We start from the raw sequence: 18,458 nt of genomic DNA, 5'->3' as shown, positions 1-18,458 counted from the left end.
GAAGGGAAACTCTGTTTCGAAAATTGTCCACTTAAAGCCGTTACAGCGTAACGATCGTTACGCCTCTAGTGAGCATCATTGGAAAGTGTTTTTTTCAAACGTGACTTACCCTTCTTCCATCATTATAGTTCTAGACTTGTTTATATGATCCATAATAACCTAGAATTAGCACATGGACAACAAAAAACTAAAAACAAACATATAAAAGGTAAATTTGCAATTAAATATATATTATAATTTATTAACAACTTAGAAAATTATTAAATTAGTATTTATTTTAAAAAACAGAATACAAAATGAGTTCCCAAAGAGGAAATGCAAAACGAACAAGGCCTCAAAAATATCAAAATCGTCATGTTTTCAAAAATGATCTTCATGATAAATCGCAAAAAACAAAAACAATAAATAGCATACAAGTTAATAATGTTTGTGAGAGATGTAAAAAAATAATTGAATGGAAAATAAAATACAAAAAATTTAAGTGTCTCAAAACACCAGCAAAATGTGCAAAATGCGAACAAAAAGTTGTAAAACATGCTTACCATATAATGTGTGGAAATTGTGCTAAAGAAAGAGATGTCTGTCCAAAATGTGGACTTAAAGCTGAATTAATTGAAGCACAACCAACTCCCGAAGAACAATTGAAATTGGATGCTGAATTACAATTGATGCTTAAGGAATTACCTGAAAGAAAGAGAAGAACATTTATTCGTTACATGAATCAAAAAGGTTAATTAACTGCATTAAAAATAGTACAATAGCAATGGTAAAATAAGTTTTATATATTTTTTATTTTCTATTACAGTCAAGAAAACATCTGCTGAAAACCAAACTGAATTAAGTGAATGCAACAAGGTTTCTGATAAGACAGAAAAGGAAGAGAAAGACGAAGAAGGAGGAAGTAAGACAATGCGAGAAGATTTATTAGAAAAATTAAAATCCTTGACTGTAAAGGAAGGCGTGAGTGACTGTATTTCTGATTTAGATTATAGTGATGATGATGATGATTCCTTAGAAAATAATTAATTCGAAAATTACAATTTACAATAAATGGTTTCTATTTATAAGTTTACCTCATTCTTTATTACTAGATGATTTTTTGGAGAAATGTTAAGTTTGTTATACTGTCAAGTAAGTTTTCTTGTTTTATACAATTAAAAGTGAATCTTTAAACTGTTAAAAAATAATAAAATACTAAAAAAAAATAAATTTAAATCTCCTAATGAATTATCAATCTTGTTTTCTTGTTATAAATAAAATGTATTCAAATATAATCATAATCTACATATTTTAATAATGTAAGACCTTAGTCAGTAACTAATAATAAATCATTTTCGTTTTTGAATTTAAAAATATTCAGTGCATTAAAAGAAATAAAATAATTTTTTTGTTCATATATATTTTAAATTAAACGAAAAAAACTGAAAAGTTAAAGTTTATAATTATCTTATCTACATACTAATGAGACATACAAAACTAATAAATCTATTTGAAACGAGTTTACAGTTTAAAAATAAGTAATTAATATTGCAAACAATAATAATTAATTTTTATTAGATTTTTATATTATCAACAAAAAAATAATTTTACCCGAAAAGTTTTTTGTTATCTTTCCAGGTAAATATTTTTATTTTTATATTTATTTTTACACATTTTTTGACTGAAAAAACAAGGAATTGTTTATATTTCATTTTGAAAAATAAATTACATATCAATATAAATGCATTTAAGAGAAATATTGAATATTAAAAAAAAAATTAAAATCATAATTGAAAAAAATATGTATACAATACGAAGGAAAGTATTTCCCTTCTCCTGAAAATTATTACGTTACAAAACCTATAAAAGTCTTTGCTTTCTGCGACTAAAGTGTTATTCTGCATTGACAAGAAAGCAAGCAAACAACTTTAAAAGCGTTGTGGATCTTATCAGCTTTTAGTAATAATAAACAAAAATGGAACTAAAAAGAGAAAGGGAACCTGCCGCTGAGCAGCTTAATATTTATAAAAATACTGTTAAGGTATGTTAAAAATTTGAGTAAAAAAAATATATAAAATAATAGATAAATAATTAATTTTCCTTTAAAGGTAACACCTCTTCTATTAACTGGAAATGGACAACCAATTGCAAATAAAAATGATTCCTTAACTGCAGGCAAATATGGACCAACACTTTTACAAGATGCAGTTTTATTGGATGAAATGTCACATTTTGATAGAGAAAGAATACCTGAACGTGTTGTTCACGCCAAAGGAGCAGGTAATTATTAGCAATAATAAATAAAATTATCTCTCAAAAAAAAAAAAAAATAAATAAAATTTATTATAAGTAAATTAAAAAAAATCCAGTAAGTATTTAAATAATATTTTATTCACAATTTTTTTGAAAATTTTATGTTAGAATTAATAATGACAAATTTAAATAAAGTTATCTATTTTTTATTCATACTGCTTTAAATTTACATATCATTTCCTATTACTTGACATATTTTTTTTTATCTTTAAGCCTCTTTCAATTATATATTGTCAAAATAAGTATTGTATATTTTAAAAGTATTTCCTTTTCAATTTTAGGAGCATTTGGTTATTTTGAAGTTACTCATGATATAACAAGATATACAAAAGCAAAACTTTTTTCCCACATTCTAAAAAGAACGCCAATTGCCGTAAGATTTTCTCAAGTCGGTGGAGAAAGTGGTTCAGCAGACACTGTTAGGTATAAAACATTCCTTTCTACTTCCTTGTAAATTAGTATTGCATTTAATGCAAATATTTGTTTTTTTTATTTTATTATAATTATGTAAACTTGATATTCTATGATAATTATAAGTATTAATTTACAGAGATCCTCGAGGATTTGCTATAAAATTTTACACTGAGGAGGGTATTTGGGATCTTGTTGGCAATAATACGCCTATATTTTTTATTAAGGATCCATTACTTTTTCCCAGTTTCATTCATACACAAAAAAGAAATCCCGTCACTCATTTAAGGGTATTTACACTTTTTTTCTCTAATTTTTTGTTTTAAATTAGAAAATTGATTTGATTTGTATTTAGGATGGTGATATGTTTTGGGATTTTTTATCACTTCGTCCCGAATCAACACATCAAGTAATGTTCCTTTTTAGTGATCGAGGAATTCCTGATGGTTATCGTCATATGCATGGTTATGGATCACATACGTTTAAGCTTATTAATGAAAAAAATGAATTTGTTTACTGCAAATTTCACTATAGGGTAAAAGTAACATTTTATAAAGATCAAGTGATGTTTAAAATTTTCTTCTATTAGAATAGAATGATATAATTTAAAAGAATTTATTTTGCAAAATAGACTGACCAGGGAATTAGAAATCTTCCAGTGGACAGAGCAACTCAATTAAGTGGCACTGATCCTGATTATTCAATTCGAGATTTGTATAATGCAATTGCAAGAAAAGATATTCCAAGTTGGACGCTATATATACAAGTAATGACTCAAGAAGAGGCTAAAGTTTTCAGATGGAATATCTTTGATGTCACAAAGGTAATTTGTAACCCTTTTTATTTATTTTTTTTATTTCTTTGCACATCTATATTAATTTATATATACATTAATTTATTAAATTACCAATTTATGTAGATTTGGCCTCAAAAAGAATTCCCCTTGATGCCAGTTGGAAAAATAGTGTTGGATAAAAATCCGGAAAATTATTTTGCTGATGTAGAACAAATAGCATTTAATGTGGCGCACATAGTACCTGGAATAGCACCAAGTGCAGATAAAATGCTTCAGGGTCGATTGTTCGCCTACGGTGATACTCAAAGACATCGTCTTGGTCCTAATCATCTTCAACTTCCTGTCAATTGTCCATACAAGGTAAATATTATAATTATTATAAATGTTAATTAAAAATTATGAAAATTTCCTTTAATTTTGGTGTACCTATATGATTTCGAAAAAAAGGTATTATCAACAATAAATTATCAAAGAGATGGATTTATGACAATTTCTCATCAAGGAGGAGCACCAAATTATTTTCCAAATAGCTTCAAAGGACCTGTTGAAAATCCTAGTGTAAAAGATCCATCGTTTCCTATTTATGGAGTAGTTGATCGATTTACACCTGTAGATGAAGATAATTTTAGTCAAGTCACTACATTTTGGAGAGATGTATTAAAACCTAATGAAAGAACACGAACTGTTAACAATTTAGTTGACAGTTTAAAAAGAGCATCACCATTTATTATTGAACGAGCAATTTCAAATTTTAGTCAAGTTGATGAAGATCTTGGAAGAAGATTACTTCAGGGTCTGCAAAATGTAGTAACGTCTATTTTATAAGCTTTCATTCTTTACAGTAATTATTATTTTATAGTATTTAGTATAAAAAATACAGATATTGTTCTATATAGTATTTAAATATAATAATAATTATTATACATGATTAAAAAAAAAACAAAGTAGTTAATAGTTTTATTACTTTTTAATTTGAACAAACTTTTGTGTTTTTGGTACAGCATTTGGTACAATTTGGTTATGCATTAATCAATAATATTTGGTTTTCAACTATTAGATTTTAATTTTTTTTAAGAACTTACGAGTGTAATTAAATTATTTGAATAAATTGTTTTTTTTGTGTAAATAATTTAATTACCTCATTTATCATAACAAAATAATTAAAAATATAAATCTTTACGCGGATTAGAAAGAAAGTAATTTTTTTCGTTTATCTACTTTGGATCGTAATTTAATTTTATTATTTTTTTGAATATTCTTTACAGATACTGAATGAATTAATTCAATAGGAAGCATATGAAAGAAAATTTTACATGCGTTTTCTTTTCAAAAATAATTAGCGATTACATATTGTATTTGTTTGCATTTAGTTAATTACAATTTTTTTCTATCCAATATGGATAAAAACTATCGGCAAAAAGAATATTTAAATAGAGATAGATCTTCTTTCTTTCATATTGAAAAGAGAATAATTAGAGGAATAAATGAAGGAAATCTCATTAACGTTTATCAAGTAAGTTATTGTAAAAATAGATAAGAATAATATGCCCTTAATATATTTGGGAATCGCGAAATTATAAATCGCTTTCTCACTTAAAAGATTTTCGAAATTTAAAAGGACTTGGTGTTTGACCTTCCGGATTGCTCTTATAATTTCGAGATCTATCTCTATCAGTTTTCTCATCTTGATCTATATCCAATTTTCATCTATACATATTATATATATATATATATATTTAAAAAGCAATTTTATTCATTAAATTTCTTCATGAAATACATATCAATGAAATGAATAAAATCCATAATTAAAAAAATATTTTTTCTATATTTTTAATTTCGCAATTATTTAAATGGATGACGCTGGACTCATAAAAAAATTTTAAAAGAAATAAAATCAGGTTTACACAAATAAATTTCAATTATTAGCATCATGGCTTAAAAGTTAAAAAAATGAACGAAGATTATTTACAATTATTTGTTTACTTTCTTAATTCAATATACATATTTTTTTCACAAAAATAAATATTGTTTCTAAATATATCTATGAGTAAAATTTGATTTCTTTCTTTTGACTTTTTTTTAGTTACATTTATATATCTCTTAACGCTAAAATTATTTATTTGAGTTCCATTTACATAATTTTTTCTAATTTCATGCACTATTTTTTTTTACAAGAAATTTGAGCCAACTTTTGAAGCGCATTTTTAATTTTGACAAAAATAGAAAAATTCGAATGCAACATTAATTTATTTTGAATTAATCTGTGAAAGAAATTTCAAGTTTTTATATTTTTAGTTTGTTCAATTTAATTTGCGTTAAAAATTAATCAAAACCAAACTATCAACAGTTTGATACTTGTAATTAAAATTTCAAAAGTACTGAAAAGAAATGTTTAATTCTAAAATCAAATTTTCAATAAAATATTTATAGGTATATGAACTACACATTTGAAAAAACAATTAATTAACGTATACAAAGTCAATTTTTAAAGATAAGTTGCTTTAATATCTATTGCTTTTTATTTTTGTTTGCAATTTTTAATAGTGTATATATTGTCAGTCAAATGCGCAAAAAGCATTTATTAGTTTTCTATAAAGTCAAAAATTGTGCAATGCGAATTTTATAAATGCAATTTAAATTTCATATAAATCTAGTTAAACCCAAGGTATAGTAACATCAAGTTTTTGGTTTACTATGATAGTCACACAAGTTCTACTAAATTTATATTATTTTATATATTCGCAGAAATGGGAAAAATTGTTTTTCGGTTTCTTCTTGATTGTGCGTAGGTGGCTCAATTTTTTTCAGTTTAATAATAGATCTTTAAATATAAATACATTCGTAAGCAATTATTATTTATCCTAATATATGTATATATAATTAATAAGAAACAATTCTATCCAATCACTATAGTGATTTAATTAAAATAAAAAGAGCCTCAATAGTGGTAATTAAAAAAAAAGAAATAAAATCTTTTATATAATTTTCCACAGTTTAAAATTTGTATTAACATATTATATATATTTCGTTTAGAAAAAGAACGAATATATAGAGATCATTAGAAATATTTTTAACTATTAGTTTTTATACGAAGATTATTATAGATGACTAAAAATGGCATTTATTCAGTTCCGTTTCGAATATGTATATAAACGACTTATTTGTCAGTTATATGGTAAAATTTAGAATTATAATGCAGTTCAAAGAATCTACAGAAATTGACTGTAGTTTCCATTTAGAGTACAGTGAAAAATTGTATTCAATTAAACAAGTTTTTTAGAAAATATGCATTTTAAAAAGTGATGTAAAGATATTTGTCAAAAATTTGTCCCAGTTGAACAAAAAAATTAAAAAAGAGTTTTAACTTATTTTCAATTTCAGAAAAATATTTTTTCTGATAGAGTTATGAATTTTTAGATAATTTTCAAACATTGGTTTGTTTTTTTTTTTAGTGGAGAAGGATTCATTTAGAAATCTTGAGATCTTGATATAGGAATCACATTTAGATAATTTGATTTTAGATTTCCAAATTGAATAATATTAGTAAATAGATTCTATTGATCTTATTTTTATAAGCCAATTTAAGAATTTTATAACATATAGTTTTTGGATTTAAAATGTTTCCATTAAGAAATTGTACTGACACAGATTCGGCAGATTTTTTTATATAAGTCAAACCTCGATGATATGGTTTATACTCGATGTGGTCCTATTAAAATGTTCATTCTTCGAAACATGTTTTTTTTTGGTAGATAAAAACTAGTTCCGATTGCATCAATAAATGCTTCAATTTCTTTCTCAAATAGATTTGATGAACACCGATATAGATATTAGAGTTTTTAATTATTCTTTTTCTCTATTATCGCGTAATTTGTAAGCCATTAGTGAAAGACTTGTTTAGAACTATTTAGAAAAGTAGAACTTACATTATTATGATGGAATAATATGAAGTGAAAACTGCAAAACTTTTTTTGTTTTGTAGAAGTCGATTTCTAATCCCTCAATTTAAATTACGTGTTACGGTTTTTGAGCTTTTGAGAAAAAAATGAATAAAAAAAAACCTAAAAGCAGTAACATTCTTTTTAAAGAAACGATCATACATACATAATTTGCACTCCTTATTGTATTTTCACTGTCAAATTTTATGACAGATCTTCATATTAATAATTTGTATTATTTTATTATTTCGGAAATAGTACTATATTGGAAATTAAACAATTCAGAAAATGAATTGTGTAATTATAATATTTATAAGTAAAGGTACACATACAAATTTAATTTTAAAAATTCGATGTATTTCCTTGGCCTATATTGAAATTAATTTTATTCGTTGAGAGAATTTTTTTAGGAACTAAAAAATCATGCATAACTAAAATCGATAATCATATTATTTCTTTTCGTCTTGAGACTAATCATTTTCGCTGTGTTAACTTTTGCATCTTAAGATTTATTAAAAAATACTTCCCTTAATGTTGAATGCGATGAGAACAAAAGAGGAATAAAGTCAGCACATTGTTTCAGAAGCTGGAGCTGGTTCTTCAGTTTCATTTGGATCAGGTTCCTCACTACTGTCTCGAATCGCCGGCGGTCTCGATAATGTTTGCTCAATTTCTCTTGTAACACTTATTGTTGGTGGTGGTGGTCTTCTTGAATCTTCATCTATTGCCGATGCCCTTCGCAATTGACGATGTTCACTTGCAATGAAAAATGGCGTGGAAACAATATCATCCTGACCACATTCATCGTCGTCACCTTCCATGTATCGCCTAGAAATAATTTTCAAATGTAATTTATAAATATAAATTGAAAATTCGAAATTTACCTTTGAATCAAATCCTTCATTTGTTGATAATCACAATCTTCAGCGTCTCTTAAATGTTCATTTTCAATTTGCCAAGCAATTTCCGGATTGGACATTCCTGATATAGATCTTCCACGTCCAGGTGGAGGTGAAATTGGTGGCGATCTTGGGGGACTTAATAATCCACAATAACTTTCAAGTTCATCGGTAATACTTGTGTATTCTGTGCGCATTGCAAGTAAAAGTGATCGCGGATTTGGTGATTGAATTACAGAATGTCTTGGTTCAGCCCATGTTACTCTTTGTGTTCCTGGCGGTGCCAAATACACCATATCCTCTGATTCTGAACGTGTTCTACTATTTTGTCGACTTGTTTTCTCACCTGAATTTTGTCTCGATTCACAAATAACAGGTACTTCACTACTAGCTTTTTCCTCGTGAATACTCTTTAATTTATCGTCACCGGACACTTTATTTTCATCGCTTTCCTCTTGACTTGTTACCCCTTTTGAATCATCTTGAACAACTTGATGTTCACCACTAACTGACGAATCATTTCTACTAAGATTTTCACGTGAGATATCAACTTCTGATTGTTTCGAAACTTCATCATCAATCGGTGGTATTTGTATAAATGCTGCGTCAGTTAATGATCTTAAAAGTTTCTTTCTTCTTAATGCAATACTGGGAAAATGTGAATGAGAATCAACTTCCGAATATGCTTCCGAACGCTCCGAGACTCTACGTGAACGGAATTCAACATCAAGAGCTTGAAGACCATCATCTGACATATGAGTTGCCATGAATCGATGAATAACCCCAAGGTGTGCCAAAGTCTGTTCATTTAGTTCCTCAAGTTTTCTAATACGAAATTCCACAGCCTAAAATTTTTCAAATCGTTAAAGTTTTAATATTTTAAAATAATTTAAAAAAAAAGAAAAAGAAAACAAACCTGAAGTGAAGTGTTCTGACTATTTTCTTTCTTTTCAATATCTTCCATTTTTTGCTGCATATTTTCCACGCGTTCATTCGTTATTTTTACACGTTCCTCTGTTGACATTTGCAATTTGAGTTCTTGTTCACGAAAATATCCTTCAACACAATCCTCTTCGAAATCATATAAACGTTCCTTGTCATCAGCCTCAAGAAAGAGTTTTAATCCATTGTCACACGATTCGCCGGAAACTTTTTCACCATGCGTGATATAGCGTATTATATATTTTACCAATAAATAAACATGAGAAACGGCAATTAAAGGTGGTGGTAAAACAGGTTTTTGCTCATATTCCATAACAACAGTAAATCGTTGAAACATCCAAACTTGATGAGAGATGCCATTTACTTCAATAAATATATTATTAAACACAGCAATCAGCAAATTAATAAGTAATATATTTGCCACTAAAAGATAAATTGCCATTACAAATGGAGTTATCCATCGACCTGGAAGACAATCAGGCATTCCTGGATCTGCTCCACACTCGGGATCGATTTGATCAGCATAAACTTCACCGTAAAGCATAAAATATGGTTGCATAAAAACCTAGAAGAAAAATATTAATTTTTTTTATAAAAAAAATTTTATAATATTGAAAACCAATTTTATGATATAAAAAATTGTAACATACATCGCGAACAATTCGCCACGTTGGTTCTGTATTTGGTTTAAGTATTGCTTGTCTTGTTACTCCAAAACTCATCAATACGACAAGTAAAAGAACAACGAAATATATCATATTCTTAATCATTTTACCCATCATTGTCACCAATGGACCTATAATATACAATTTTTATTAATAATTATTTTTATAATAATTTTTGTTCTCCTTATAATTATTTTACTTTCTTTTAGTTATTTACCAAGATATTTGTTAACGCCCAAAATATTCAACATCCTTAAGTACCAATACATGCAATCAACACAATATATAACTCGTCCATTATCGAAGGTTGATTTTCTCATGCGAAGAACAAGACCAATCATGAAAAACATAATTGCAGCTGCATCACATGGATTCCACATATTCCAGGCCCAAACGCTAAATTTATGTGAAAGTGCCACTGGCTCTGAAGTGGCAATTTCACGTATTTTTTCACAGCCCATTGTAATAATATAAAAGATGGAAAAATATTCAGGCCAAGAAGGTTGATCACTCATTCTTACGAGAATTGTATAAGAAAATAGAACGAGAAATATCACATAAGCAATCTGTTATAAAATATAAAAAGGAAAGAATTTGTAAACTTTTCCCTTGTAAAAAAAAATAATTAATAACAAAGAAACTTACAGCATTTCCCCAAAATTTTGTTATTGGTGCAGTATAAAATTCATAAAGTTTTTTCCTTAACCGAAGAGGTCTACTGTTTTTATTGTCATAATATTCTGATAGAATTCCATAAGATCGATGATTTCCATCGTCAGTATCTGTTAATACTTTGCCATTTTCCTGAACAATTGTCTCTTTTATGACATTTGTGTTGTGCTCGTGACTAATTAAAGCCTTTAAAAAAAGAAAATAATTACAATCAATATTTATAATTATGAGAGTTTGTGAAGAAAAATGTTTAACATAGAAACACAGAGACAAAAAATAAAAATATTCTGGTAAATAAAACATAAATCAAAATTCTTTTTACAGTATATGTAAGTTAAATAATTTTCTAAAGAAAAAACGTAAATCAAAATATATATCTTTTTTTACATTTAAAAAAATCAAAAATTTAAAAAATTCAAAGTTCAGAAAAAGTATTAAAAAAATATCTGAAAGAGATTTATACACATTAATAAAATTTTGGATGATAATTGAAACAACATGACCTTTTGTAAACTATGTTGATGTTCAAATAACATTGATACCTACATTGTACAAGAAAGAAATTAGTACAGGGAAGACAATGAGACATTAAAAAAAAAATGTGCAATAAAAGAAGGACGTGACGAACATTTGTTTTTTTTCAGACGAGGGATTATTTAGTATACCTTTACGCCCTGCAGACCATTGGGGGCAGTGGTTTTGTAGCGAATACTCAGGCTTCTGCGTGGGCGTTTCTAAAAAAATAATCAATTCACATGTTCTCGTTTTTCTTTTACATCATATTATCCACATAAAATAAATTTAATCAAATTCAAAAATAAAATCAATGTTGTACCCTCTGAAAATGTACCTTCATTAATGACAATTTTGAAAACAGTAAACTGCTTTTTTGAGAACATTCGAGAATTGTTTTTCTTCCTTTAGGCTTTATATTAGTTAAAAAAAAAGTGCGAGTAATTTTTATTTTATTAGATTATTAGTCTCAAGTTTGAAATATTAGTATTAAAATCTATAATTTTAATAAGCTCCTCTTTTATGGGTAAAATAATTTTATTTTAAAAAAGTACCTCAACATCTGGTCCAACTGGCGCTCCATGTTCAGATTCACTGTCTTCGTTTTCATCTTCAAGGGCAATGAGATGTTCCTCTTCCGTTTGTGGCATCAATTGCAATTCTTCCCGACTTTTAAATTCTAATCGAGTTATGTAAACAGGACACATTAAACCCAAAACAACCTGTCGACATAAAAGTAAAAAGAAAGTAAATAACTGAATATGAAAAAACATTAATTAATGAAAAAAAATATAAACCTTCAAATTTGTATTTTTACGAGTACGAAGTCCACCCATCCATAGATCAGCTAATATAATTTGACTACAAGGATGCGCTAATAAAGCTCTATGATTTGCCGTCACCGCTAAAGAAAGACACGTTTGACCTGACCAATTTTTCAATTCTGATGTTAAAAGCTGCTGTGTTTGATCATCATCTTGTCGATAGGAAAAATCTAATAATTCCACAGCTGTAATAAAATAGAAAATAGAAAATAAACTAAATTAATAAATATTTTTTTTTATTTTCATACCTATGTTTTCAAATTCTTTTCCATATCCACGAAGTTCATCATAGACTTCAGTTTCCAAATCATCTTCAGCAGCTTCATGTGCCATTGCTTTGTACAATTTTAATGCGACTAAAGCCTTTGCTAATGCTTCTTCACCATGTTGCCACATAAGTAATGCCATTTGCTGTCGTTTTGTAAGTACAGCCCAAATAAGTAATTCATTAAAAGGATAATCAAATAGTGCAGTATCTTGAGTTGCTGGTAATGTTTCAGCCAACAGACTCATTGTTAAGCCACCTGATTTTCCTCCAGAGCTAGAAAAAGATCGACTTGTTAATGCACAACTATTACGATGAGCATGTTGTTGATATCCTCCAGATCGTTTCATTACTCTTGTATAAAGTATTCGAAATTCCTTTCTTGTATATTGAGCACGATAAGCACCACCCATTAGTTTATTTATTACAAGACCAATATCATGAAGTGTATACATATAACCTCGTGGTATGTGAGGTCTCACGTCACGAAGAATATAACCCAAAGTATTCGAAGGACCTTCTTTCTGTTAGGAAAATGAATAAATAAATATTCATCAATTCTGTAAAGAAAATTAGTAATAATAATTTTTAAAAAACATACCGTATTGTACAATTCCTCAAGACGTGGAATGGATAGAAATTTGCGCATTGAAACACCATTTTCTAAAAGTAATTTCACAAAATCGATTCTATCGTGTTGAAGAGCTTGCATCATTGCTTGTTCTAGTGCACCGGGTGGCCATTTTTGTCCGTAGACGAAAATTTCACTGCGAGCGATATCGACCCTATTCCATATTAACGAAAGTGATAATTGTTCGGCAGGTGATAATTGTTTTGATTTAAATAAAGCTGTCAGTATTGTCTGATCCAATTCTTGAGAACGATCCTGTGATATCCTGAACACTGTGATCTAATCAAATTAAAAAAAAAAAAAGAAAATTAAATAGAAAATTTAAATTGTATGTACAAAAAATACAGCAAATTTTCGTACCAAGTGCTTTTTGCGAACACACTGTAGTAATTCAAGATAAAGCTGATTTGCTTGTTCTACGGAAACTTTAAATGTTCGTTTTATTGTTTCCAGTAAATGTTCTCTCATACTTTCCAGCGGACCTTCACCATCTTCGGTTTCTTCTTCTGATGCATATCTATAAGATCACAATTTTATTATTGTTTAAAACATTTTAATTAAATTGCACAAATATCTAAAAAAAATCTTAAAGTTCCATTTTAAAATTTTTGTGTAGTTCTGATTTAAGCAATTTATTCAGACAACAATTAATTTTTACAGATTATTAAATTAATTTTTTGTCAACGATTGAAATAAAGAAGATCTTACTTATGCATGAAGGCAATGAGATCGGCTGCTCGACCTGATCCATCGCAAACAACAACAGGGACAGGTGGATCATCGGTTACATATTCCAAAACTGATCTTATTGTATTAGTTCCTCCCTCTATTACTAGTGCAACAACAGGAATACTGCTGTGTGTATCTTTAAACCAAAAGAGAATATTACAAATTTTATAGTATTAAAAAGTATTAAACAAAATAAATTAGGCAATTACTTACAAGGCTGAAGTTTTAAATTAGATATATATTTTTCAAGTTTTCTTCTTAATATAATTTCAGCTCCGTACCTTCCACCAGTTCCATTATCGACAAGTAGAAAATAAGAATGACGATTATTCAAAACTGCATACTTAGACCTGAATATTATTTTAATTGAGGAAAATAATTAAAAATCGCATAAAATTATTTGTATCAATTTTTAATAAAAAATGCGATAACTTACCAAGGAGAAGAAAGTGAATCATAAGGAATTTCCCTTCCACGACCAACAAGCTCATGACTCTTTTCCAAAACACCCCAAGGAGCAATTCCAATACTCACTACACGACCTTGTCTTTGTGCTCGTTCTAATAATAAAGCATCACCGACTTGTCTGGTAACTCCTAAAATATGACAATTATTTAAAAAATACATTAAAAAAATTAATAATTAAAAAAAGAAAGAAATGACAATAAAAACCTGTATTAGTTCCTCCGGTAAATATCCATGCACCCGTTGTTTTAGCAGCCTTTAAAAGACCTTTACGTAAAACTTTTTTCAATGTTGGTTGAAGATCAAAATTCGATCGACCACCATGAACAGTGATTAAAAGTTTAGGTAAACCTAAATTCCATTCACGGCATAATAATTGAACTATTGGCTCTGGTCGTGTATCGTGTGCCAATCTAACATACTAAAAAAAAGATTTTATTTCTAGGTATCTAATTTAAATTAATAAGAAAACAAAAGACTAATTCATTTAAAATATACTTGTGCTTTTGTTGGATGAGGAAGTCCTTGAAATTCAATAGTTCCATATGCATCTGTTGCTGAAGAACGTGTATTCTTTCCCGGTGACCATTGCTCTCTTTCTTGTTCGCTTTCATTGATGTTTGAATAACTTTGAACATCCGCTCCATTTCCACAATGATGAGTATAAGAATGTCCACAACAACATCTGAAAATCATTTATATATAATTATAAATGATTCAAAAATAAAAACAGTTGTTTATTGTTTTACTATTAAAAAAATTATTTATTTTAGTTATCATCTTTTAAATCTGCACTGAAAATAAAATTTGTCGAGTAATTAAGAAAGTTTAGTAAATAAGTCATCTTAAAAATTGTATTTTAAAATTACTTTTTATATTCTTTCCATAATGAAAAGAATGCAAGTGTAATTGCGTGCAGTAGATGATTCAAATTTAAAAAGATTGAAAGCAATAATAATAAGAATAAAAATAATAACAGTTTTAATAAAATTTATTCAAAAGCTGAATTTTTAAAATGAATGAGATAATGGATGATTCACGAGATAAAAAAAAATAAAAGAACGAAAATCGTCTCATAGTTATTTTTAACAATTTTTATTAATAACTATTTCAACATTTTACTTTTCTTCAAAATATTTTTTTGGGAAAAATAAAATGACCCAATATATATTTATAGTATAATAACAAATTGAGCGTTTACTGTTTTTTTTTGCATAAAGAAGCAAGTCATGATTAAAGCACGAATTATGATTGAAATGAAATTTGTTCACTTCACCTGGAAGTGGTGATCACGTCGTATTCTGCATTCTTATCTCCCTGTACTTCTTCAAACCTATAAACGTAATGAAGAAAAGAAAAGTAAATCAAAACAGAAATGAATGAATAAATGAATCGACATCTCTTTGCCAATTGGATAAAATTATAAAAAAAAAACTTGTAAATTAAAATTTTTTTTATTTTCAAAATTTGATTACGGAATTTTTAATGAAAGTCATGAAGTAGAGAAATGATTATTACGAAATAGTTGTGAAGTGATTTTAAGCAAAAAATGTTATATAAGCTCTATATTGCAGAGTTAAGAAAGAGGATGTTGATAAAAAAAAATATATTTCTTTTGTAATTTTATGTCTAGAAATTAATAGTGACGTAAATAAATTTACGATTTACTTACCTGTGCTCATCTTTTGCACTTGGTATAAATTTTGTGCATTCCCTTTTTTGAAAAGTTGCTTCGATCCAACTGCGCTCTGTTGTCTGAAATATTACAAGTATTAGTATTTTTAAAAATAGTAAAAAGAAAAAAATATATTTATTTTGTAATTCTTTTAAATTACATGTGATAAGAACAACAAAAAATGAAAAAATGTTCGCATGTATGAGATGAATTTATAAATAAAAATAGAGATCCTATTTAATATTTATATTCTTCTGTTAGTTAAGTACATAATAATAATTAAATAAAGAAAAAGTGTTTATTACATATTATTAAAAGCATCCAAAATAATAAGCAATGACAAATGAGTCCAGTACGATAATAATAATAATAATAAATAGTTTGAGTTCAATTAAGCAAATTATCTATCAAAGAAATGTTTATTTATATTTTAAAAAAAGTTGCGAGTAAGGGTCACTCAGCACATACTTAATTTGAAAAACTTGTTTCAAATTCAAGAAGATATTATTAATTTATTGTTAGTCTTGTTTTTCAGACATAGCCGAAAAACATAGATTAAAAAAATATACCTTAATTTTTTTTCGCTTCACTTTTGGAGTATTTGCTCCACATATAATGCTTCCAATTGCCATCTTGACGTGCGTTGACAGATAAGTATGTGCTCACCCTAATTTTAACCAATTTATAAACTAAAAAAAAAATTGCAAAGGAGTCTAAACCTTTTTTCTCCAAAATAAATTCAATAGTGAATTTTTTAATTTACAAAATATAAAAATTTAAATTACGCATGGCAAAAGTAGACAATCATCACTTACATATTGTTGAAAATATTGTTTTGACAAAATTATTAACAAAGAAAGTGAAGGTCAGCTAGTTTTGGCTGCGGACTTTAATTTGATGACAACTTAATGTAAATAAAACAAATGTGCTGACAATGAGATAATTTTGTTAAAATGAAAAAAAATAAATATGATTATATCAAACGATTGAATCGTCTAATAATTATTTGTTTACATTAAATGTAATGCATTGGGAAAATTTTCCATGTGAGTACATACCGCTCGGATGATTTTCTTCTCAATCATGCCTGTACATTCAGGAAGATTCAATTCTTAACATTTCATTTAAATATATGTATTATACAAATATACATATAATTATTTATATATAATATAACTATTACATTTTTGTAAGAATTAGAAGTAATCACCCTTCAAAAATTGCACCACTTTTAAGTATTTTTACTGCATTTGAATTTAACTAGAAATTATTTAATATGGATTCTTATCCACTATGTCGTATATGGATGATAAATCAAATTTGATTTTTTTAAATTCATTAGCTTTTACCAGACTGTTGTATTTGGATTTATCTGTGAACAATGATAAATATACAAATTTAATTTTTCGATATCTTAAATTAAAAATTATAACTAAATAAAATTAATTTTATAAGTGTACAGTACATTTTACATCATTTTGAAAAATCATATCTATTTTGTTTGTAACAATTTCTCGAAATTTCATTGTTATAACTGTCAGTTTAAAAATGTACCTAAATTATTGAATAATCAATTGTTAAGTAAAATAAATGACTATTATATTTTCTTATAAAAAAAAAAGTTTTGACTAACCTACATATGATTTTGGTCAATGAATGCGTGTTATGACATAGTTAACCTCATACTTGGTAAATCTTCATCTAATGTAAAAAATGTTCTTATACAATAAAAATGAATTTCAAAATGATAAAAAAAGTATACGGAAAAACATATGACCTTGCATTTTTTAGTCATCTGATGTTATTTCCAAAAAATACATTTTTTCAAAAAAATAGAATACTTTTGGACAAGTCATTTTTCCACAAAAAATTAGAGTAACGTACCTCCAGGTGCTTGAGATAATAATTCTTGTTGTCTTCGATTAAACATATCATAAGAGAAAAACATATTTTTTAGAAAAAATATTTACAATAATCACTGAATCTAAATGTGGAAGAAATATTTTTCGTTTTTTTTTATGAGTGTTCTTGGCGATACAAACTTGGAATTATTCACATTTTTTTTTCGTTCTATTTTAAAAACAAATAAATTCGCAAATTCATGAGCTGTATTGCTTATGTAGCACAATTAACACAACTAACACTTATCATTGTCGAGGTATGTATATATGTATATATAATACATAAATATACATTGAATAAGATGCGTGCGTACAATTTACAACCAAGCGACAAGATCAGTCAAGATAGACTTTTCAACCCTTTAACTTTACCGCCATCTCTTTTTCTTAAGGGAGAGTTCACAAACTCCCCTAAAAACAAAATGGGAGTTTCTATGTTATTTTTTTTTTTTTTTTATGAAAAATAATAAGAAAATAATTGTCTTTGAACCAATTTACTGTTTGTGTAAAGAAAATTAACGAATTTATGGGACTTATTTTTAAAACTGTTAACTCCAATTAAAATGCATCTTTGTTTTGGCAATCAGCTGTTAACTCCACTAAAGTTCCCGCCACGCGCAGGTAAAAAAAAACTCATCCAATGAACGCTCGATACAAACGACGTCCATTTTTAAAAGTTTGCGCGGTAAAGTATACATTGAATTCAAAATAAAGAAAAAAATATTCATAAGAAAAAGTTACTGCTAACTGTTAAAGATATTTTCATTATATCATACATTTTAATTATATTATAAATTAAATATTTTACTAATTAAAATATTAATAATATAATATATATAG

The 18,458-nt window shown here is 27.1% G+C and overlaps 3 protein-coding genes across 10 annotated transcripts; 2 read left to right on the top strand and 1 right to left on the bottom strand.

Annotated features, from left to right (window-relative positions):
• The first annotated feature begins 79 nt into the window (after positions 1-79).
• Positions 80-1,274, top strand: LOC127291053 (uncharacterized). Its single transcript, XM_051319963.1, has 3 exons — positions 80-208; positions 289-729; positions 806-1,274. Exons 1-3 carry the CDS (start codon positions 145-147, stop codon positions 1,024-1,026), a joined length of 726 nt encoding a protein of 241 aa, XP_051175920.1. The 5' UTR covers positions 80-144; the 3' UTR covers positions 1,027-1,274.
• Positions 1,275-1,687: 413 nt separating this feature from the next.
• LOC127291048 (catalase-like) lies at positions 1,688-6,776 on the top strand. The gene is made up of 8 exons (XM_051319955.1): positions 1,688-2,020; positions 2,088-2,259; positions 2,574-2,715; positions 2,843-2,993; positions 3,059-3,238; positions 3,335-3,526; positions 3,623-3,859; positions 3,947-6,776. The coding sequence occupies exons 1-8, from the start codon at positions 1,955-1,957 to the stop codon at positions 4,322-4,324; spliced, it is 1,518 nt and encodes a 505-aa protein (XP_051175912.1). The 5' UTR covers positions 1,688-1,954; the 3' UTR covers positions 4,325-6,776.
• Positions 6,777-6,800: 24 nt separating this feature from the next.
• Positions 6,801-18,191, bottom strand: LOC127291045 (transient receptor potential cation channel trpm). Of its 8 annotated transcripts, none has more exons than XM_051319948.1 (23): positions 17,602-18,190; positions 17,351-17,418; positions 16,776-17,089; positions 16,287-16,406; positions 15,715-15,797; positions 15,319-15,375; positions 14,541-14,727; positions 14,250-14,463; positions 14,014-14,173; positions 13,791-13,927; positions 13,557-13,713; positions 13,209-13,365; positions 12,819-13,127; positions 12,201-12,741; positions 11,926-12,137; positions 11,683-11,850; positions 11,281-11,349; positions 10,589-10,801; positions 10,161-10,509; positions 9,929-10,074; positions 9,253-9,843; positions 8,322-9,181; positions 6,801-8,265 (listed from the first exon to the last, which is right to left on the bottom strand). In XM_051319948.1, exons 4-23 carry the CDS (start codon positions 16,347-16,349, stop codon positions 8,004-8,006), a joined length of 4,935 nt encoding a protein of 1,644 aa, XP_051175905.1. In that variant the 5' UTR covers positions 16,350-16,406; positions 16,776-17,089; positions 17,351-17,418; positions 17,602-18,190; the 3' UTR covers positions 6,801-8,003. The 8 variants fall into 8 exon arrangements, with proteins under 8 accessions (XP_051175905.1, XP_051175904.1, XP_051175903.1 ...); XM_051319947.1 differs by lacking the exon at positions 17,351-17,418 and having other exon boundaries at positions 16,776-16,804; positions 16,901-17,089; XM_051319946.1 differs by lacking the exon at positions 17,351-17,418.
• Between the last annotated feature and the right edge of the window lie 267 nt (positions 18,192-18,458).

This window comes from Leptopilina boulardi, unplaced genomic scaffold, assembly GCF_019393585.1.
Source record: "Leptopilina boulardi isolate dan_hultmark-lab unplaced genomic scaffold, ZJU_Lbou_2.1 LbouV2_123, whole genome shotgun sequence".
In the NCBI taxonomy this organism is placed as follows: Eukaryota; Metazoa; Arthropoda; class Insecta; order Hymenoptera; family Figitidae; genus Leptopilina; species Leptopilina boulardi.
This window is presented reverse-complemented; position numbering and strand designations above follow the sequence as displayed.